At 56.0% G+C, this 21751-nt stretch overlaps 2 protein-coding genes across 19 annotated transcripts; one reads left to right on the forward strand and one right to left on the reverse strand.

Moving 5' to 3' along the window:
- Positions 1 to 662: 662 nt before the first annotated feature.
- On the reverse strand, positions 663 to 14634 carry Hgs (hepatocyte growth factor-regulated tyrosine kinase substrate). Of its 13 annotated transcripts, none has more exons than XM_087208291.1 (23): positions 14455 to 14634; positions 12989 to 13073; positions 12605 to 12680; positions 12074 to 12166; positions 10459 to 10582; positions 9620 to 9672; positions 8982 to 9050; positions 8761 to 8885; positions 7210 to 7288; positions 7039 to 7137; positions 6811 to 6906; positions 6228 to 6266; positions 6009 to 6152; positions 5864 to 5923; positions 5236 to 5449; positions 4752 to 4924; positions 4534 to 4674; positions 4012 to 4186; positions 1758 to 1891; positions 1586 to 1687; positions 1416 to 1521; positions 1284 to 1340; positions 663 to 1188 (listed from the first exon to the last, which is right to left on the reverse strand). In XM_087208291.1, exons 1-23 carry the CDS (start codon positions 14489 to 14491, stop codon positions 815 to 817), a joined length of 2655 nt encoding a protein of 884 aa, XP_087064417.1. In that variant the 5' UTR covers positions 14492 to 14634; the 3' UTR covers positions 663 to 814. The 13 variants fall into 13 exon arrangements, with proteins under 13 accessions (XP_087064417.1, XP_087064421.1, XP_004860999.2 ...); XM_087208295.1 differs by having other exon boundaries at positions 5236 to 5446; positions 14455 to 14568; XM_087208294.1 differs by having other exon boundaries at positions 1058 to 1188; positions 1416 to 1502.
- On the forward strand, positions 14621 to 17945 carry Arl16 (ARF like GTPase 16). Of its 6 annotated transcripts, none has more exons than XM_021241251.2 (5): positions 14624 to 14871; positions 14992 to 15050; positions 15506 to 15619; positions 16330 to 16475; positions 16648 to 17945. In XM_021241251.2, exons 1-5 carry the CDS (start codon positions 14745 to 14747, stop codon positions 16817 to 16819), a joined length of 618 nt encoding a protein of 205 aa, XP_021096910.1. In that variant the 5' UTR covers positions 14624 to 14744; the 3' UTR covers positions 16820 to 17945. The 6 variants fall into 6 exon arrangements, with proteins under 6 accessions (XP_087064423.1, XP_021096911.1, XP_021096910.1 ...); XM_004860944.4 differs by having other exon boundaries at positions 14634 to 14871; positions 16360 to 16475; XM_087208297.1 differs by lacking the exon at positions 15506 to 15619 and having other exon boundaries at positions 14621 to 14871; positions 16360 to 16475.
- The last annotated feature ends 3806 nt before the right edge of the window (positions 17946 to 21751 follow it).

Consider the following 21751-nt stretch of genomic DNA (forward strand, 5'->3'; position numbering starts at 1 on the left):
AGTCAGGAAGATCTCAAGTTCGAGCCTGGTCTTGGCCAATTTAGCGAGAGCCAATCTCGAACCATAAGGGTTGGGGTGGGACTCAGATGCGCCCTGAGTCAGATCTCATTCTAGACGCCTGGAGTCCGGCTCTGGGGTCCACTCGGTAGAGGGCAGTGGGCTGGGCAGTGCGGGGCCCCCCTGAGTGTCCACTGGGGCCTGGTTGAGAGGACTGGCTTAGCTGGGTGGAGACATCCGAGACTGGAGGAACCGCCCGCTAACGCTCGAATGTCGCCACCGAAACGTAGTCCCCATCGCGAAGTACCGAGGCGAAGGTTGGGTGGTTAGGATCCACTCATGGGATAACGGGTCATCCTGAGTGGGTCAGCGGTAAAAGCCAAGCCCACCTAACACTGTCTCGGAGATGCGCTCTGAACCTGATGGCACCTACAGTTCCCGCCTCGAGACAGGCTTCGATAGACCAGGGCGTTTGACCCGGGGCCTCCTAGTCTCCAGATCTCTTAATAAATGTTTATTTTCTCTTAAATTACAAGGTCTCTGGCATCTTCTTATGCCAACAGAAAACGCACCAAGACTGCCCAATTGTGCAAGGCACTGGGCTGGGGACCTACACACCGCACCCTGCGGCCCAAAGCTAGGCTGGCTGACCCAACAAAGACTCATACGGCTCGACATACATTTTATTATCGCTGTTCTGCAGAGAGATGACAGCCGAGAAGCAGAGAAGCTAGAGGCCCGGCTGTGGAGGGACAACCGGGAGATCCCTGCGGAGGGGCTGCGGCCAGCTCCCAGGAGGACAGAGCAGGCCTCCCTCTCAGGCCCGACACGCAGGGCTCCCCTGCCAGCTTCCCTCTCCAAGGCCCAGCCCTGGGGACAAGTCACAGACCACGTCAGGACCAAAGCAGGGAGCCGGTGACAGGAGCCAGCAGGCTGATGGGAGGAGAGCTGGGGCAAGGCCCCACTCCTGGCTCAGAGGGGACACTACAGGGAAGGGGGAGGGGAGGCTAGTTAACACAGGCGGGTTCGGGTGACCGGTAGTGTTACTCTGGATAGGGCGTTCCCAGCCCAGCCTCAGTCGAATGAGATGAGCTGGGCCTCGCTGCCTTGTGCCTGCGCTGGCGGCCCCTGCACCGGCGGCTGCGGGGCCACGGGGGGCTGCTGCTGGGGCGGGGCGCCAGAAGGCGCCATCTGCGGGAGGAAAGCGGACACCGGTCAGCATCCTGCTCCCCACGGTGCAGACCCGGGCTGTCTGAGAGCTCCCACGTCACTTGTTCCATCCGTACGTGTGGACACGTGTTTGTGTCTATGTCCTAGTTCTGTCTGCTGAGAAGGGAACTCGCCTGAGAGGCCCCACCGGAGTCAGCAGTCCACCCTATCCCGTGGCGCCCAGGGCTGTCGGTCCGTGCAGGGCTCACCTGCTGGTACACGGTCTGCTGCCCCGCCATGTAGGGCTGCTGGGCCGGCAGAGATGCGTCCTGGCCAGGTAGGGTGGTCATGAGATTCTGCAGAGAGGAAGAAAGACTGATCCCAAGAACCCTGTGGCGTCCAGGAGCGCCCCGGAGGGCCGGGTGAGCGGGCTCCTCACCTGCATGCTGTATGGCTGGTAGCCCAGGGACACCGACTGGCTGCCCACGTAGCCCATGCTTCCGGACTGCGGAGGCTGGGAAATGGCCGGGGAAGCCACATTCTGCGGAGGGAAATGGTGACATGGGCAGCGGGTGGGGCGAGGCGGGGCAGGAGGTGAGGGGGCCACCTACCTGGTAGCCGGGAGCCGGGGTGGGCTGGTAGGATGAGTAGGCGGAGCTGGGGGCGGGCCCGGCCGGGGCCTGGGAGGCGGCCTGTGAGCCCGGGGCGCCTGCTGGGTACATGTAGGCGCTCACCATGCTGGGATCTGCAACAAAGGAGAGCCTGTTCAGCCCCGGAGTGGGAGGCAGGAGAGGGTGTGTCTCTCTGAGGTTCTTTTTGGTACCAGGGCTTGCACTTTCGAGGCAAGCTGCGGAACCACTGAGCTAAATCCCTGGCCCCTCTCTGAGGTTTTCTTTTTTGTGACTTGGAACCAAGTTCGTTCATGTTTCACATTCAAAAAGGAAAATAACCCGGCACTCGGGAGGCAGAGGCAGGATCGCCTAGAGTTCGAGGCCAGCCTGAACACAAAGTGAGACCTTGTCTTAGAAACAAACAAACCAAGGGCCGGGGATTTAGCTCAGTGGTTCCGTCGCCTGCCTTGCAAATGCAAGGACCCGAGTTCAATCCCCGGTATGAAAAAAAACACAAAAACAAACCAAAAAGGAAAATAAAACTGGCAAGAATGGGAAGTGGATTGTAGGCGGAATGGAATCAGAACAGAGGAACGAAACTGTTGAAATGACTGATGGTCACTGAAGGGGCTAGGGGCAGCTGACTGGAGACTCCCTGAGCCACACGTGGACTCCTGACCTTAGGCTAAACAGGCTACAGACCCGCGTCACACACTGGCGGGGGCACTGTCCCAGTGACTTGGCTCAACATTCCTCAAGGAAAATTCTGCTTAGGCTAAAAATGAGTACATAGGTCCATGCACTGAGGATGGCACAGGGAGAAACCGGAGCCATGGGAACGGGAGGCACTGCACCGCCAGCTCAGCTTTACCTTCTGTGAAGGTGTTCACACACACACACACACACACACACACACACACACACACACACACGCTGAGCTCTCCTGCTGACAGCACCTGGAGGCCCCGAGCACAGCCAGAACTCGGGCCCTGGGTGTGACAGACACTAGGACAAGCCCAGCAGGGACCCAGCTGACTCACAGAGGACAGACGGCCCAAGGTCAAGAAGCTGCCTGTAGCTCCCGAGTCACAGCAGGGATCACATGAAAATCCCCTACATCACCAGCCAGGCACTGTCCTTTGAGTAAAGAGCCCACGAGCCCACAAACAACATAAACAACAAAAGCAAAAAAGGAAAAGCCTCTTCTTCCGGGGGAAGACAATGGCAAAATCAGAAAGGCACTGTTTAGCAAAGACAATAAAGGAATAGCAGGGCATGGTGGTACGTGCTTGTAGTCCCATCTAGTCAGGAGGCTGACGCAAGAGGATCTCTTGAGCCCCACAGTTCAAGGTCAGCTTGGCCAACACAGGGACACCTTGTCTCAAAAAAACCAACAATACTCAGGCAGAATTTGGCAAGCTAAGAGCAATTCACTTTTGAATTCTCCCTACTTATCCAGAGTAGCTTTCTGTCATCTCTCTCTTCCTCCTTCCCCATCTTCAAATAAACGGTTCTCTTTTATTAAAAAAAAAAAATTAGCAAGAAAATGTTACAGCTAGATGAAAAGTGAGGTGAAAGTTTGAAAAGAACCAAGGTGTCAGCAGAGCCTCAGCCACTCCCAAAGGGTACCCAGAGCTGACAGGGACAGGCCCAGGCCGCAACTTCAGGGCAGGAGCCCACCAGCCCACCAGCCTCGTGACAGGATGAAACAGTGATGGAACAGCCCCAGGATGTCGGCGGGTAGGAGCAGCCTGTGCCCGGCCACTAAGGGAAAGTGTCCTGCCATAAAGGGCAGAGGTGATGTGGCCCCTCAGGCCCTCCTGCTCCAGGGGCACCAGCTCCGGGACAGGCATTCTGGGCCACAGGGCAGTCCCTGGCCGAACTGCAAAGGAGTTCAGGAGAAAGGGAGTGCACATGTGAGCGAATGCCTGTGCACGTGGGCAGTATGGAGCCAGCAAGTGTGAGAAAATGTCATCTTTAGGGGATCTGGAAAATGTTTCTTTTGGTTTTCTGAGACAGGGTCACATTATGTACTTCAGGCTGGCCTTGAACTCACTATGTAGCCTAGTCTACCTCAAATTGGCAGAGATCCTCCTGCCTCAGCCTCCCAAGTGCTGGGTTGACAGGTGTGCACCACCATACCTGGCACTTGTGTCATTTTGTAATCCTGACAATTAGACTAAAATGAAATCAGAAGGATAAAGCGGTGGTCTGAGGTCATCTGAGCTGGTCCCAGCCCCTGCCCTGAGGTTACCTGCTGCGGTGCCAGCCATGCTGGGGTAGGGGCCAGCGGCTGGGGCTGGCTGGCTCATGTACACACTGTGCATAGGCGAGCCCTCCACTGAGCCTGCTGGACTGAAGGTGCCGGGGAAGCTGGCCGGGCCTGAAGGCTGGTAGAGCACGGCCCCAGCCGCAGGCATGGCCTGGAGCTGAGGAGAGAAGACAGCAGGTGAGTGGACGCAGGGACACACACCTGTGGTCCTGGTGGCTCCACCAGGGGACAGCAACAAGGCCAACTGGTGCAACTGAAATTCAGGGGACCCTGTCCCCAGAACAAAGCACAAAGGGGTTGCCAGGTGAGGTGGTGCACACCTGTACTCCCAGCACTCAGGAGGCTGGCGCCAGGCTAAACTGCACAGCAAGACCTTGCCTCAAACAAACAAAAGGGCAGGGGTGGCTTGGGATGCAGCTGTGGCAGCGCACTCAGTGGTTTCAAGAGTACTGCCACAGAATAGACAAGAGGTAGCAGTGGGAGGGTAGGGAGGGCAGCACGTGCCTGGGCGTAGGGCAGAGGGAAGGCAGGCATCTGGGCGCGCATCTGGACAGTCTGCTTCTGCTGCTCCAGGCGCATCTGCCTCTCCTTCTCCTGCTCCTGCAGGCGCTGGATGGCCAGCTGCCTCTGCACCTCCAGGTACTCCTGCGGCAGACGAGGAGTAGTCAGGTGGCCCGCATGACCTGCACAGACAGGGTTAGTGTGCCGGGCTGGGGCCGCACCTGCTTCTTCTGCCGCATGATCTCCAGCTTCTGAGCCAGCTGGATCTGGCGCTGGCGCTCGGCCTCCTCAGCTGCCCGGCGCAGCTTCTCCCGGTGCTCCTCACGCAGGGCGCTCAGTGCCCCCCGGGCATCCCGGATCTGTGCCAACTTGTCCTGCAGTCCCTCGTAGTACACTGTGGGAAGAGAGCAGGGCGGCCTTGGCCACTCCAGTACAAGCAGGTGGGGTGGCGGGGCTGGGCCTGTGTGGTCAGCTGCCCCTAGCCATCAGTGAGGCTCAGCCCTCTCCCCAGGGCTTCCTGGCCCTAGGGTGGGTTGGGGGGCAGGCACACCTGTGCTTGGCACCTGGGACCACAGCCCACGGAGACCCTCTGGAGGCACCTGTGGCCTCAGCAAGGGCAGGCAAGGCGACCCAGGTCCCTGGGGACAGATCCCCAAGGTGCTCATGGAGCCCCCATCTGCAGCACCCGGGGCCCCATGCACGCACGCCTGCGCTCGTCCAGCTGGTTGAGCAGCTCGAGCAGCTGCGGGTGCATGCTGTTGATGGACTGGAAGAGGGAGAGCACAGCGGAGTCGTTGGTGATGCTGCGGCCCCGCATGTGGTTGCTCTTCATGCGGTTGACAAAGGTGGTGACAGCATTCTGCAGGGCCTTCAGGAACTGCTCGTGGCTTTCCTCCGACTCCCCGTTCTGGTACTGCTGCTGGGACACAAAGCGGGTGTTGAGGGCTCTCCTGGGGCAGTGAGAGCCCTGTCTGCCAGGCCTGAGCAGTCTTCATGCCTGCTCTTCCCAGGGCCTGGAGCAAGCCAGTCCACACACAAAGAAATGAGGGCCAGAGGTCAGGCTCTCATCCCCAGGCACAGGGACAGCCAGGAGGGACCAGGTTGAGAGCTCTCTGCCCGGAGACAGGCCTAGTCTGCCTGACGGGGACAATGCCCAGAAGTCCCAGGAGAGGTGGGATTCCTCTGGCTGGGAATGTCTGGCCCTAAGTCCTATCCACAGAGTGGCTGGACCCCAGACCACAGTCCATGCAGCCAGGTTTTGTCATGAGAAGCCGCAGGGGCCTAGCCACCCTCTCTCTGGCCCAGCCCGCAAGCGTTTCCTCACCCCACTTACCTCACTAAAGGGGGTGCTGGAGGAGGTTATGGGCTGAGTGTCCGTCTCTGGGAGGGGAGCCTGGTAGAGAGCAAAGGATGAGTGGACTTCTGGCCCGGTCTGGTTCTGCGCCTAGAGCAGGGACCAGAAGTGCAGAGGGCCGCACCTCCACCGAGCTGGCGGGCACCACGTGGCCCTCCCCAGGCTGCGCAGCCACCTCTGTCAGGGGCGCAGGTGCAGATGGCGTGGGGCTCTTCCGTGCTTCCTCCTGCTTCTTCTCCCAGTAGTTCCGGTTGAGGTACCTCGCAAGCTACACAGCAACAGAGGGGGGTCATTCTCAGAGGCCAGGAGGCCAGGGGACAGTACCTGTTGTTAGGGTCCTTACCTCAGGGTCGATGTCCTCAGCCAGAGGTGCTGATGAGTTCTGGGGAGACAAGGACCGTCTGAGGGGTCACAAGCCGAAGGGAACAGTGACGCAATCAGAAGCAGCCACTCAGGCAGGGACCAGAGAGTGCCAAAGAACAGGAGAGCCCAGCACTGGCCAATGCCACAACCCCTCTGCTCTCGGGCTCCTCGTGAGGTGGGCATCTATGCGTGCTCTTCCCTTCTCTCTCTAGTAGCATAAGCGTAAGAGCTTAAAAAGGCCCTGAAGGGCTGCACGGCACTGGACTCCAGGACTACGGAGGGTGGCACCTGGCCGGTTTCCCAGGGGCTCCCAGCATAGGGCCTGGCTCCTCTGATGAGGACATCCGGCCTGGACCTCGCCCCAGCTGTGAGGCCCTGCCAACAGCCAGCCAGGGAGGAAGGAGGCTCCCCTCGGCCAGCGGTGGCCTGGAGACCACAGCCCCAGAGAGTCAACAGTGACTTCCTAAACTGCCCACACCTTCTCCCACTGACAGAGCGGGCATGGAACAGACTCCTCAGGCCTGGGCCAGGAGAGCTGGCACCGAGCCAGGCGGTGCGCTCACCACAGGTGAGGAGTACAGGCTGCTGGCGGGGGGCGCCGATGACGCCAGGGGCGTGGGCTCTGCCTTGGGGTGTGCTGTGTAGGTTGACTTCTGTCTCTGAAGCGGAACAGAGAGGAGGTGTCGCTCAGGAAACAGGTGGCACAGGAGTAGGGCTGGGGCCTCCACACAACCCCGCCCCAGCACCTCCAGGAAACCCGGGTCCCTCCTTGAGGCCAGGACCCCCCTCACCAGCCTCTCCTTCTCCTCAGCCTCGGACTGCGACAGGGCCAGGGCCAGCTGCAACTCCTCCTCCTCCTGCAGAGCCGTCTCATCCCTCTTGGGAGGCAGCTGAGGACGGCAGGCAGGGTGAGGAGGGCCCGGGAGAGGTGCTCAGGGGACTCGGGGGAGGAGGGAGCGTACCTGGGACTGCTGTGACAGGGGGCTGGTCAGGTACTCCGGGGGGAGGTCAGTAGTGGTGGTGGCCTTTCCTTCCGCTTTCCTGGAGGCAGAGTGGGAGGCTACAGGTGACCATGCATTGAGGCCGGCCACCAACAAAGTCCTCCACCAACCCGCCACGCTTCTTCCCTCACACGGTCCCATCAAGTGAGGACACCAGTGCCATAGGCACTTGGAACCTGATGACTATACTCCAGGGAACAGCAAGGACGTGGGTCCCTCAGCCAGCTGCACAGAATGGATGGGTCAGAGCCTAAGCTGGAAACAGGTTCAAATCCTCTGCCTGGCCAGCTGAGCACAACTCAACTTCCTAAAGCACCTGGATGCTGCCCCGTGTCCTCCCTGAGACGCAGTGAACCTCACCCCCAGAAGGTGCTGGAAAGGGCAGCAAAATCTGTTATGATGCTGAAGCCAGGCCAGGGCTTTTCTAGAGTTCACTCCAGATCATGCAGATCTTAGCAAGTGGTGTCTGAGGGCCAAACATTCACAGCACTCTTGGAATTTCAACATAAATGTGCTAACACCTCTCATTCAAAATGAACCTTAAGCTCTTTTCTACAAGAAAACTGCAGCCTAAATCAGGACACACTGGAGAAGGGAGGAGCAAAGTCAAGTGGCCTGCACACAGGAAATAAGTCAGGAAAGCAGTGCTCAGAATGACTGAGTCATGAGCCCCGAGAATGGGAACCTTCAGGGGCTCAGCCTCAGGGGCAGCTCAGACCCATCACAGAAGCAGAGGAGCTTCCCAGTGAGAGCACAGCCTCACGCTGGGATTCCCTCCAAAAGTGCAGACCCAGAACCTGACTACAAGGTAACTTCAGACAGGCCCCAAAGGAGGGACATGGCACAACGGCCTGCACTGCACACCAATGACAGGCTGAACACGCGCCGGGCTAGAGGCTGGGGAGGTGTGACAATAAAAAGCAGCATGCTGATGACCTGGATGCGCCCTGTCAGGGTCAGGGAAGACACAAAGGAGCTTCCTGGACAACAGCGACACTGGACCCCCACAGTGGAACAGGCACCACCACACCGTCTTTCCCTGGAGAGATAATGACACTGCGACTGTCTCAGAGGATGTGTGGTCACTAGCTCATTTGCATGTTTAGAATAAAACATGAATGTGTGTGAACACACATAGGCACGCACACACACCAGTGTGCCAACGAGGGAAGAGAGGACAAGCTAACCAAGGTGGCAAAATGGCCACAACTGAGGAATCTGGGCAAACGGCACATGCACCCGTGTTCTTTGTATTATGCGGGCAAGTTTTCACCAGGTTTTACTGCCAAGAGTTAACCAAAATCAGACATTAGCGACTGGTCTCCAGGGGTCATCTCGTATTGCCCTGGGGCCACAGCATCCCCCAGCCTCCTGCCCGGAGGGCACAGCTGCCCCAGCCTGCTCTCAACCCTGCCCCTGCTGGTCAGCACCCCATGGGCCTTCCCAGGTCCCCGGTCCCAGGGTGCTGTGGCCGGACAGGAAGAGGCCCCATGGAGCCTACGAGGGACTCACTTGTTCAGCTGCTCGTAGCAGGGCTCACACACCCGCACCTCTTTCTCGATGCCGAACTTGGGGATGGTGGAGTACTTTGAGGAGCACTTGCCGCAGAAGATCTGCCCACAAGCTCGGCAGTGGTGCTGTAAGAGGGGCAGGGCAGGGCTGGTTACAGGGGCCTGACGGGCCCACCAGCCGCAGGGCAGAGCCCCAGCCCCCCAAAGCGGCAGGGCACTCACCTTGCGGGTCACCACCCCGAACTGCACTCGGCACCGGTGGCATTCCTCAGCGTCCACCCAGTCAGGGGCCTACGGGAGCAGCAGCATCAGGCCCACACGTCCCCTCCCCTGGTAAGCTAGAGGTGCAAGGCATCCTCCACACCCCCAGACAGGAACGAGACCTGAGACCCCAACACGGCAGGAGAAACTGTGCCAGCCCCACTCCGCCTACAGCGGCCCAAGCCACAGAGCCCAGGGCTAAGCTGCTTCAGACAGGGAAAAGGTCCCCTGCAGGGGGATTCCATGACCCCGCCGCTTCCTCCAGGTCTGAGGATGTGTGTATAGGAGGGGTGACACTGGGCATCAAACCCAGGCCTTCACACGTGCTAGACAAGTGCTCTATCACTGAGCTGCACTTGAGAATTTGTTCGAACCTTGTGAACCCAATAGCTACAGCCCAAGGACACTGTGAACACATCTCCGTCTTGACCTGTAGAGCCACAAGTGCATTTACCACTGAAACAATGAGGGACATCCTCATCTCTGACAAAACACCTCTCACCCTCCAGCACCAGACAAGCAATCCCCAGGGCTTTCCTCTTTGTTTCCTCATAACTGCCAGATTCAAGAACCCCTCATGGGTGCCCACCGAGACTCACTCTCTCTGCGGCAAACATGGCATCGCTCTCCTTGAATTCTGGGAAGACATGTCCTGGAGAGAGGAGGCTGTGGTCACTGCTGGCCCCACCCGGGTTAGCTGCTTCCTAAAGACTGCCATCTGCCTCCTCAGCCAAAACCATGCAGAGTCTGCCAAGCCCCAAGCCCCAGCAAATACCTCCAAAGACACCCTGAGCCTACTGTCCCTCTCGCCGCAAACCCATACGTCTCCAGGACCACCATGAGGAATACAGGAGGCCAAGAAAATGCACCTCAGCTACTGCAGCTGGCCTAAAACCCACCAGTGACTCCCTGCCACCCACGGGTACACCAAACCCCAATGCAGTTCTCCTCTGGGCACGTGCTACCTTTAGGTCCCTGCAGCACCCCACTGTGCTCTGGTCCCAGGGCCTCTGAACCCAAGAGCCCTCTGCAGAGGGTGTCAGGGCCTATCTGCTTCCCTCTTATGTTCAGGTCTCGGCACACAGGGCACCTCCTCATGAGGCCTTCCTTGCCTGCTCCCCCTGCACTGCCTGCCCCGGGGGCCACATCACTCTGAGCTGTGCTTGTCTGTGAACTTTTGACCACATACTGTCCGCTGTCACCATCTACCCCCAACCCCTGGGAGAGGTACAGCAAGCAGAGCTTGGCTCCCTCTGAGGCCTCTGAGCCTCCCAGAACATCACCCTCCCAATGGGTTCCCACTGCAAGTCATTCGTGAGGTCCAGCCTGTTCTCCCTGCCCTGCATCACTGACCTAACTGCCCAGCAGAGTGGCCCCGCAGCTCCTGATAGCCTAGTTCCCTCCCTCAGACCAGACCCTGTCCCCTGCCCCCACTCACCCTCCACCTTCATGATCTGATAGGTGTCTTGGACCACCTTGTACTTGGGCTCGTTCCTGAAGGCATGTGCCCAGGCCTGGATCAGGTACAGGATCTTGTTTCGGACGTTGACTTCCACTTGCCTCTGCAGAAGAGGGAGAAGGTTGGAGGGCCATGGGACACTCGAGGTGCCAGTCATAGCTTGAGAAGGGTCCCTGGGTGGAACATGGTGTCCAGGCACCTACCTGTCCCCAGGCTCTGAGTGAATAAACCCTCACACATCAACAGTGAGTCGGGGCTGTGCTCTTCTCTGAGCCTACGACTGTACGACTGCCCTTTCCCCACTGCACCGTGACCAGTAATGGACTCCCACAGGTCCACAACCGTCACTTCTCCCCTGGCTCTGTTCAGTCTCTACCAGGCAGGCCCAGCATAAAGCATCACCTCAGGGCTGAGGACACAGCAGCTGTGGAGCCCACACAGTCTGGAAGGGGCAGGCAGACAGCTATGTCAGAAGCTTCACACACAGAGGGGCTCCTCATCCTCACAGCCACCACCCCCAGCAGGTGCAGCCCATTCCCAGGTCTGGTACTCCTTCAGGAGGCCATGACATCCAATGCCAAGGATAGGGTGGGACAAAAGCAGCTTCAAGGAAACAAGACTTTGAGCTGGCCTCCGCAACCTGGTCATTGGTGGCCCCTCCCTGTCATAGCCTTGTCCCCATCAGGGGGAAATTGGTCTAGAGGACCTGCAGCAGGAGAACACAGCACTCCTCCATCCAAGCACTAACCAGGCCCAACCCTGCTTCGCTTCCAAGATCAGACGAGATCGGGTGTGTTCAGGGTGGAGTGGCCGTAGATCACAGTAGTGCTCCAGTGAGGACAGCACGAGACACTGGCCAATGTCCCAGTGAGGGCCCCTGAAAAGCCTATCCACTTGGGCTCTGGGCAGCAAGTGGGCTCTAGGCATGGGTCTACTATGTGACCACAGTCTAGCCCTAGGTCCCAGCAGATAGAAAATTGCTTCACCTTTGTGGGACACCTTTCCACCAGGCAATGGTCATACCACTCCCTGCCCTGCATCACTGCCCACATTACAATCCCTGCAGGTGGCTTTGGGACAATCTCCCAGGGATCTAGAGGATTTTTCCTTCTTCGAGGGAGGGCATGAAACCCACCCTCCCTGAGGCAGCTTCTTGGTCTGCGGTCTGCCGGACTCCTCCCCTGCTCAAATCCTTCCCATCCTTAGGGACATTCTCTGGGACTCTTCTGCTCATACACCCAGCAACTACCACTACCGTCTCTGCCCACCTGGAACACCACTGCCCTTCAAGATTCAGCTCCAAGCCCTGCCTTCTGGAAGTCTCCACTGGTCCTCCAAGAAGAATAGGTGTCTGTCCCTGGGCCCCAGATGCAACACCTGGGCCACTTTTGTTACAGCCCCAACCTTGCTGGACTGGACCTCAAGGGTCTATCTCTCCCTGGGCCTGAGCCCAGGCAGCCAGGGAGCAGTGACACTCCCTTCACACCCATGCTATGCCCAGTGCTGTTTGTGCTGTAGGATCCCAGTAAACACTTGGAAAAGCAGTGGTGACTACCCATGCCCCCACCTTCCCATGGCTCTGGTGGGCACCTACCTTCAGCAGCTCCTTCAGCTCCTCCATGGTTTGCTTGTTGGCCACCTCATCGTGGACTGTCTGGCCACAGTTCTTCACCACAGACTCCATGACCTGAGGACCCCGAGAAAGAGAAGAAGTGACCCAATGGCCAGGGCAGGGGCCCCTCCTCCTCCTAGTGAGAAGGCAGGCCTCTAGCAGGCTTCTCAGGCCACCCAGCATGTGGAGAACCCCAAGCAGCAGCTTCAGAACAGGCGGAAACCTAAAACCATGTTCCCTCTAATGCATGTCTTGCTGCCAAGAAGAGCAGTGAGGGCTGGCCCTCAGAGCTTTCCACGTGGACTATACTCAGTGAAGCTGCACCACCTCCTCCTCCCCTGCCACCTTCAGGGGGACCAAGCTCGGTGGGATGCTTCACAACTCCACTCCAGGCTAGAAGGAACTCCACTGGATGCTATGTGCTCAGGAAGGTGGTAAGGCTGCTGTCTATTGGGGTGGGGTGGGGGACCCTTGAGGCTGGAGGCCAGAAAACATGCATGGAGGTCTAGTTACCTCCAGGGCATACAAGGCCACATGTGGATTCTTGTCGTTGACTTTCTTCTTGATGGAATTTACAGCATATTTTGCTCTGAAAGAAGAAGAGCACTGGCAACAGCAGAGAAAGAAAAACAGTCCCAGCAAGTAAGATAAGAAACCCTGCCATCTTGGTCGTTTCGACCCTCTTAAGCAAATATTAATATAACCATTGTCTCCAAGCAGCACAGATAAATTCCCCACATGTTTCAAGATATTGCCATTTCCAGCATGTGGACCATCTGATTGCCCACATGAGGGCCTCACTGCTTAGCTAAGGCTCGGAAATCAGAGGGCACCAAGTGACCCCAGCACTGTGCAAGGCTGCCCCTTCACTTTGCAGTACAAGTCCTCCTCACTTACTGTGTGTCCCCCTGGCGGATCAGGTCGCAGATCTGCAGGATGGACTCCCAGTCGGTTTCTAGCAGCAGCTGGCTGGTGGCTTTGTCTGGAGGAAAGACATGCCATTCAGAGGGCTTGTTCTGCTCTGTCTGCCTAGGTTGCCCCCTTCTCGGTAACAGGGAAGAGAGCCCCTTCTTTTTAGACATTTGAATGAAAGCAAAACCACACGCAAATCCTCCAGATGCACACTGACAGCTGTGGAAGTGCCATTCTCCCCAGACAAACAGAAAATGGATTGAAAACCATAGAAAATGTCTGTTGCATGCTTGTGACACATGAGGTGCCATTCCAAACACTGAATTAACTTCATCAATTCCCACACAACCTGACGAACTAGGTACTATCTTCATCTGTTCTGCAGATAAAGAAAGCAAGCAGAGGTGAGGTGACTGCCCTAAGTCACAGCTTGCCACACACAAAGCCAGGATTCACTCTGAAACACTAGGCTCTGCACCTTTTTTCGTTGTTACCTGCCTTCTCTGAGTCCCTATCTTTCAGATGCTTTGGCTCTTCCATTAGGCAAGTCTTGGAGAGATAAATAACAGAGTCCAGTCCTCTACAAGGTTTTGTGTGGGGAAGAACTTATCTCCGAGGATCCCCCACTATACATCTTTTTTCCATGTCCCTGTCACATCCAACAGACAGACTGAGGGAGCACTGCTGAACTCGGCTTGCACTGCTTTCCTAAACGTACAAATGATCAAATTCCAAAAGCTTCTGGATTCAACCTCAAAGTGCTGAGCTACGTCATAAGGCTGAGATACTCAGCCTACATGTCCCAAGAGCAAGGGAAGTGTCTCATCTAAGGTCTCCTTAAAATCCTTACTTCAGAAAAGGCAGAGCGAGGCAAACCATAACAACACCTGGCTCCTGTCCCCAGACATACCACCTTTTCACTAAGGTGATGGACTTGTTCGTCCTAAAATGTACAGTCTTCAGGAAGCTCAGACAGGATCAGCCAGCATTTCCAACAGAGAAGGCCATCCGAAACAGCTGGGCACTTCCAGAGCCAGAGAACACACGGGGCGGCCTGGGTCCCAGAAAGCAGCCTCCAAGGGGCTCAAAAGATCCAGGGAAGACACTACCGGCTCCACTCATCGATCAACATTCAGTTAGAGTCCCTATGTGAGGTTCAAATCTGAGTCACCCACTTCGTGACTCAGGACTTGGGCCCAGCTGATCTGGTGCTGTCGGAAGGGGACGGAGCCAGGTCCCGCGCCCACCCTGGCAGCGCCGCCCTCGCTAGCACCCAGGGACGCGGCGTCAGGCCGAGCTGGCCACACCCGAGGCCAGGAGTCGGCGCCGCGCGTCCGGGAGGCCCGCGGCAGAGGAGCTGTGGAAGGGCCAGACTGTTCCCCGCGGGCACGGGGGCCGCGCCAGGAGGGTAAGTGAGTTGACAGACTGCTGGCCTTCCGCGGGCGCGTTACCTAGGAGACGCTCGAAGGTGCCGCTGCCTCGCCCCATGATGACCCCAGACCGGACAGACGCAGCGAACACTCCCTCAATCCGAGCTGGCGCGCCCCCCCAACTTCCGCTTCCGCCTTCCTATGACAGTGTGCGCACGCGCACTTTGCTGCGTCTTCCAGGGAGCCGCGAGGAGGCGAGGCCTTCCGCCTGCCGGCTGATGCTGAGTCCTGATTGGGCCGCACCCGGGGAGGCGATGAGTTCAGAGAAGCGATGAGCAATCCGAAGGCGAGGTCGTCTATCCAATGAGAGCATGGAGAAGACGGGCCTTGACCGCCGCGACACTGACCTACGGGTGCCCGGTGGCGCGGTGAGTGGAATGTGTCTTCTGCTGGGCGCCTCAGGTGTTGGGAAGACGCTGCTGGTGAAACGCTTGCAGAATATCCTTCCGCGTCGTACGGCGTGCGAGAGGGAATCTTGGGCCGGGGAGGGAGTATTGGGGGGTTTCCCGGCGCGAGAACTCAGTCCTGTGCCGCGCTCAGGTCCTTGACTGCCGGTACAGCTGTGCTCCCGGGATGGCGAGGGGGACCTGGGGGACCCTCCCCCTACGCGGCCCACGGTAGGTTTCTGCCTCTTGCGGGTCGAAGTAGGGGCACCTTTGAGGCTTGCAAAGCGCCTCGGGCTCCACCAAGGGGAAGCCCTGGTGCCGCCGGTCCGGGTCGGTGCGTTCTGGACAGCCTCCGGGAGCGGAGAGCGTAATCTCCGAGACCTGCAGTCCTCCCGCTAGACGGAGCAGAGCCTGGCGCGGCATCCGGACCGTCCTCCCGCGGGCACTTTCCGCTCCCCTCCTCTTTCTCTGTCTCTCCCACTGTAGATCCTCCTGGTGGGTGTGGGTCGGGGATCCCAGAAAGCTGCCTTTGTCCTTCTTGGTGGTCGGTCCTGTCTTCAGGCCTGAGGCTTTGGAGAATGGGTCTTCCAGGGTTAAAGTCACAGTAAAATGTGTGTGCACTGCTGCTCCGGAGTTCAGGGTCACGCTGGCATTGTGCTCTCTTTATACCGTGGCTTTTTCCACAGGTGGGTACCGACCTTACTGACATCATGGCTCCAAGAAAGATAACCATTCGGGAGCTCGGGGGGTGCATGGGCCCCATCTGGTCCAGTTACTATGGAAACTGTCATTCGCTTCTGGTGGGTCATAATCCTTTGAATTCCCTTTAGGATATAGTCTGTGTCCCTGTGCTGTCAAGTCTTGGACCTTGCTGTGCTTAGAATGGGATTTGGGCTCTGTGGTGACTGTACTAGTGGAGGAATCAGGGCCTTGGCTGGACTTGCTTCCTGATGGGCAACAATCTGATTTCTGGTGATTTGAGCCGTTAGAGCTCTGGGTAGGCTTCCTGAGGGTGGTCTGTCTTTTAGGGCTTGGCCTCTGGGTGTACCCTACATTTATGTTTGATTTCTGCATTTCTGGTTGGTCCCATTCTGGCAAGCCCCTACCCCAAATTCTAGGATGGAGAATCAATGGCCAAGAGAATACAGACTTCCATGTAGTTGAATACAAGTGACACCAGGTAGTCCCCATTCAGCTGCTTCCCCTGCGGTTGCATATCCCAAAGCCCCTTGTTTGGACCGGGGATTCAGCTCAGTGGTTCTGGTGCCTGCGCGCAAGGGCAAGGTCCCGAGTTCAATCCCCAGTACCAGAAAAATAACCAACAAAACAGAAACCAAAGCCCCTTGTTTAAAAATCATTGTGGGGGCTGGGGATGTAGCTCAGTGGTAGAGTGCTTGCCTAGCATTCGAGGCCCTAAGTTTGATCCTCAGTACTGCAAAAGTCATTGTGCTCTTCCTGAGATATAAAATGCCCGGGGAAGGAGGTTGGCCAGGACTGTCTTCCATCACAGGGTGTTGCAGACGTTTTTCTCCTTCCCCAGTTCATGATGGATGCCTCTAACCCCACCCAGCTCTCTGCATCCTGTGTGCAGCTCTTGGGTCTCCTTTCTGCAGAACAACTTGCAAAAGCATCAGTCCTGATTCTCTTCAATAAAATGTATGGGTCTATAGGCTAAGAGGAACATGTGGCTGAGAGGGTGGGGTTGGGGGATCCCAGGGAGGAGCTTTTTTGGGTATAGCCAAGTGCATGGCTTGAGAATGAGGGGGTACAGCCAGTGATTGGGCAGGTTTGTGACAGCCACCACTCTGATGACACTTCTTCACTACAGTGACCTACCCTGTTACATGACCATGGAGGAGATTCAGTCATTACTCAGGCTTCCAGACATCGTTGCTTGTGCCAAGCAGAACATCACCATAGCAGAAATCAGCGCCCGGAAAGGCACTGGCTTGGCTGGGGTACTACACTGGCTCCAAGACCAGCATAGAACCAGGGGCTGACAAGTGGAGACGTGTGGCTGGCCCATTGGGTGGCCAGGAGGCAGAGGATGGCATTGCTTGGCTCCTGCTGGTTTGTCCTGATAGGGGAAGAACAACCCAACATAGCTCTAAATGATAGGGTTCCTTGCTGAGCTGCATCAGAGGGTAAACTGAGATACCCAGAGTACAGACTGCTGACGCCTGGCCTCTGAAAGAAAGACTGTTCCCAGGGCTGGGAGAGGACAGACCTGCAGGTGGCTGGGTGTCCTGTTGTCATCCTACAATGGTGCTACTGGGACTCCTTCCAGGAAACACCTTCTTAGATGTGCTACGCAAATCATCACGTCACCCCACAGTTATAGACTGTCTTGGTTCCAGTCCCATTGGTACTACAGGGGCAGGAAGCATGATCACAGCTAACACTATATAACAAAAGACATGTTAACAAAAGAAGAACATAATAGGCTTCTTTTTTTTTTTTTTTTTTTTGGTACCGGGGATCGTGCTCAGTACCTTGCGCTTGCAAGGCAGGTGGCAGCACCACTGAGCTAAATCCCTGGCTCCATAATAGGGTTTTTAAATCAAAGTTTTACATGGGATGAGAGCCTTCATCAATGAAGATCTGAAACCAGGGATAACAGTTTTTACAATCTTCAGGTTTGGTGAGGATGGACAGTTATGTGGAAATCCCACTGGGCCAGGCATGGTGGCACATACCTATAATCCCAGTACTCAGGAACCTGAGGCAGAGGGATTGCTGCAATTTGAAGCCAGCCTGAACTAAACTATATAGTGAGAGAAAAACATGAAAACAACTACACAGTGAGCCTGTGTCTCAAAAATCCAAAAGAAGAGCCAAGTGTGGTGGTGCATGTTTGTAATCCCAGCACTTGGGAAGCTGAGACAGGAGGATCACTGCCAGTCTGAGGCCAGCCTGAACTAAATAGCAAGGCCCTGTCTCAAAAAACAAAGAAACAAAACAAATAAAAGAAAAAAAGAAAAAGAAATGCAATTGACCAGTAGAGTGTTCTCTAATGCTAATGATGGGGGGGGTCAGATATCCTTCTTAGTCTCTGGCATTCCTTCTCTTGTATATGGGTGGGATCCCTCTAAAATAAAGGTCTTCAAGGGAGAAGGAAGAGAATGACTTCTAAATTTTGTGACTTCCTTTTGGGGCAGAGGCTTTGCCGTCTTATGACCTGCCTTAGCTAAGAATTCTGGTTTCTGTGACTCACTTTGGAGTGGGATGCAGGGTGGGATGGGGGGCAGTGATGACATGGGAAGGCCAGGGAGACTGCTTCATCTATTTATTTTTGTTTTTTTGACACAGAGTCTCCTTATGTGGTTTAGGTTGGCCTTGAACTCACTCTGTAGCCCAAGATGGCCTTAAACTTGCAGGGATCCTCTGCCTCAGCCTCCATGCCCAGCTGAAATCTTGTTTCTGAGACCTTTTCAGTCTTCAGCTCAAAGTACGAATGACAAGTGCCATACCTCTGGGTTTCATTCTCTGATCCCTGATGGTAGGTCCTTGCAGGACATTTCAAACAGTGTGTGTGCTTTAACCCCCAAGTGGCTAAAGGGTGGTCACTTGCTCTTGTGCACTTTAGCGTTGCCACCTGCCATAATGTGGGACCCCCACGAGGGCCTCAGCTGAGCTGAGCATCATGCCCTCGAACCTCCAAAATAGTGAACTAAATGAATCTCCTTTTCTGCTTCAGGTATTTATTATTGCAACAAAAAGTGATTGGCATGTGATCTAAAATATTAGCTCATTCAGGGCCCCTGATCTCAGAGGACATAAGCAAAGCCTGATTAAAATTGCCAAGTATTAGAAAAATCTCTTCAGAATGAAATCCATCCTATTCTTCTGAGTGTGCAAGGATCCCAGACATAGGGTGAGCACTAATTATGTGTCGTCGTTGCCCCCGCCCCTCCCCCATGCAGTTCCTGAGCTTTTGCTGGCCAGAAGCCCGTTTCAGCCCCGTCAGACTCCTAACAACCATGCCCAACCTCACCCTTTGGCCTAACGTAGTGTGTTTCACAGCAGCATTTCAGAAACAGGGTGGTGCTAGGAGGGCTATCAAGCTCTGGAAAGGCCCCTGAGCCCAGGTGCTCAGGCATCTGATTGTCTAGCACAGAGGGACAACCTGCCTATCATGGCCAAGGGGAGTGGGACTCTGGCCACCCCATGCTTGGTGCTTGGGTCACCACCAGTAGTACAATCTGCCCTGAGCAGACGGCCTTGGCCTGCCTCATGGGCATCACTGGAAAGGTGAAGTGGGACCTCTGCCTCACCATATTTCTGCCATGGGGTATGAGAGTACGGGCTAGTGGGGAGACAAGATAGGTTCAGATAGGTCACTAAGCCTGTAGGCAGAGGCTGGAGCCACTGCGTGACATTCTGCACCCCACTGTCACATCACCCGGAGTAATGCTCCTTTGTCTGGCCACGGTGTCTTTCCTGGAGAAGTCTGGATGGGACACAGTGACCCTGAGTCCGAGAACAGGTTTCTGGAACCACAGGAAGAGGCAACCTGTGTTTCAGGAGCCTGTGCTTCTGGCTGGCAGCCAGTTTTAGGCTGCCAGAGCCTCATTGTATGGTACCAGGGCTACAGCAACTCCTGTAACATCTGGATTGTTTCTCTGGACTCTTGGTGAGCCACAGCAAGAACTACTGGCTACTTGGGAGGCACTGCCAGCTGGGAAGGGAGACTGCTGAGGTGGACAGTTTCAGGCTGTGAGTTGTCTGCAGTACTGGGGATTGAACCCAGGGAGCACTGAGCTACATCCCCAACGCCCCTCTCTCCTTGAGATAAGGCCTAAGTTGCCCAGGCTGACCTGGAACTTGTTATCCTCCTGCCTCAGCCTCCTAAGTAACTGGAATTACAGAAATGTACCACTGTGCCCAGCGAGGCTGCTGCTCTTAAATCATTTTGAGATTGTGGTCTTTCTAAGAAATTGATGAAGGTGCTAGTCCCCCATGCCCTGCAAAAACGCCACACAAATACTTTGTTTACAGAGTTGAGCTGAATGCTGGGGTTCCATTTAGACTCAGCCCCCCTGGGAGCTCCTTACATCCAGTGTCACTCTTCTCTAGCTCAGTGGGACTCAAACTGGAAAATGCACCAAAATCTCCAGATCGTGGGCCCTGCTCCCAGAACTCCTAACTTGGTGGGCTGGGATGAGCCCAAGTGTGCACTCTCTAGCCAGTTCCCCACAGCTGCTGGCACTGCTGGGCTGGGCTGCACAGGCCCTTGCAGGTCCTAGCCTCAGCCCTGCTTAGCGTCCTCCTCCACCAGGGCTCCAGCTGTCTATACCTATCAGCCACTTACAAGTGGCCCCTGTCCCCGAAGCCCCACCCTCAGTGTTTTCATCAGTTGACACCCTCAGACCGGCTACCCCACGCTTCCACTCCATGGCCACTGTGAGACGCCCAGGTGAGCCAGGGCTCCAGTTCCCCCAAGCTCTACTTCAAACAGCACACTTGACATCGAACCTTCCCCTGCTTCTATCATTCCTGAGATTCCTAGATTGTGCCATAGAGCAGGAGAGTCAGAGCTGGACAAAGGAGAGACTTGAGCCAAGACTCCTGGATCTTAGAGGCAGCAGAGGCCACTGACTGCTTTTGTCAGTGAATTTGGGACTCTGCCCCAGGTGGAAACATGTTTGCCAGAGCCAGGACCTCTCCTCAGAATCCTTTGAGGGTTTTCAAGGGCAGAGTGCCCATGGACTTTCACATGTGCTCCCTATGGCCACAGAGCTAGAGGAGGCCACCATGAGTGACAGCCACATTTACAAAGCTATCAGGTCCTTCTGCTTCACCACATGGCTTTGCTGTAGAAAACATCTTTGAAAAGTGGGGTGGGTGAGCAACCCAGTTTCCAGTCCCCCTTATGTCTCTTAGAAGCTTTCCTTCTCTCAATAAATTTTTCCTACTCTTAAAAAAAAAAAAAAAAAAGCCATCAGGTCCCAAACTAGTCAGCACACCTTGTCAACTGGAGCATCTTGTGAGGGAAGTTTAGAGGGTGACCACTCTCACAGCACCAGCTCTCTTGACCTTGCTCCCCACTAGAGGGGAGCCTGACCCCACCTTTGAGGCCTTCTGCTTTGGGGGCTGTTCTGAGTCCAGGAGCCTGGTGGTCACAGTGTGTACATTCCTGTGTCCTAGCTTCATGTCTCAAGTAAATGCAGTCCTGCGCCTTTGGGAGGTGATGCTGGTGAGGCCAGGGTCCTGAGTGTGCCTTTGTCTGTGGGTTCCGTGGGCAGTCTGGAGCGCCCATCAACTCAAGCCTAACCAAGGGATCACCTCATCCACTACTGCAGTGTTAACATAGAACATTAATAAACTTCTGAGTTGGCTGCCTGGAGGAACTTCACTTGGGAAGTCACCCATGGGAGCACAGAGAACAGGGTACTAAGGCTTGTGTGCAGGAGTGAAGGACCACCTGATTCTTTGCTTTTGTCTCCACCTCCAAATTACATACAAGTTCAGTTTTCCCTTTATATGGAAATAGACCATCCCAATGCTGAGAGGCGGAAGGCCCCAGAGGCTCCTCCCTGGCCTTCCCTCCTCAAGAGGAAGACGCTAGAAGTGAAGGGAAGCACGAAAGGGAAGGAACCAAGCTGAGGCTCTGGAGGCAGCCAAAATGCCCTCGGCTGTGCATCTCATGCAAGTAAAGAAGCTCCTTTGGGAGCCTGGTTTTGTGCCCTGTCCCAGATTTTGTGCTTATCCAGTTTGTGTGACCTCTTCTCTGCCAGGGATGAGAAAGGGCAGATTCAGGCTTGGCTGCATCTGGCTGTGGTCAGCCAGGGCCTTGCCTACCCCAGCTGTTATCCCAGCGCCGGGCTCCATGCAGTGCCTCCCTAGGATTGGAGCAGGGACATCTTACATGCTGGGGAGTCAGAGTGGGAAGGAATGCCCAGGAAGGGAAGGGCCAGCAGAGGAGGCTAGGA

This window comes from Heterocephalus glaber, unplaced genomic scaffold, assembly GCF_053883595.1.
Source record: "Heterocephalus glaber isolate CG9 unplaced genomic scaffold, H.glaber_assembly_v1.0 deba00000937, whole genome shotgun sequence".
Classification (NCBI taxonomy): domain Eukaryota; kingdom Metazoa; phylum Chordata; class Mammalia; order Rodentia; family Bathyergidae; genus Heterocephalus; species Heterocephalus glaber.

Coding starts and splice junctions, on each gene's coding strand:
- Hgs (XM_087208289.1), bottom strand. CDS start 14,491: ATGGGGCGAGGCAGCGGCACCTTCGAGCGTCTCCTAG. Junction 12,167..12,604: donor TGGCCTTGTATGCCCTGGAG/GTAACTAGACCT, acceptor CGGGGTCCTCAG/GTCATGGAGTCTGTGGTGAA. Junction 1,341..1,415: donor AGCAGACCGTGTACCAGCAG/GTGAGCCCTGCA, acceptor GGGGCCTCTCAG/GCGAGTTCCCTTCTCAGCAG.
- Arl16 (XM_021241251.2), top strand. CDS start 14,745: ATGGAGAAGACGGGCCTTGACCGCCGCGACACTGACCTACGGGTGCCC. Junction 15,051..15,505: donor CTCCCCCTACGCGGCCCACG/GTAGGTTTCTGC, acceptor CTTTTTCCACAG/GTGGGTACCGACCTTACTGA. Junction 15,620..16,329: donor GAAACTGTCATTCGCTTCTG/GTGGGTCATAAT, acceptor CTTCCATCACAG/GGTGTTGCAGACGTTTTTCT.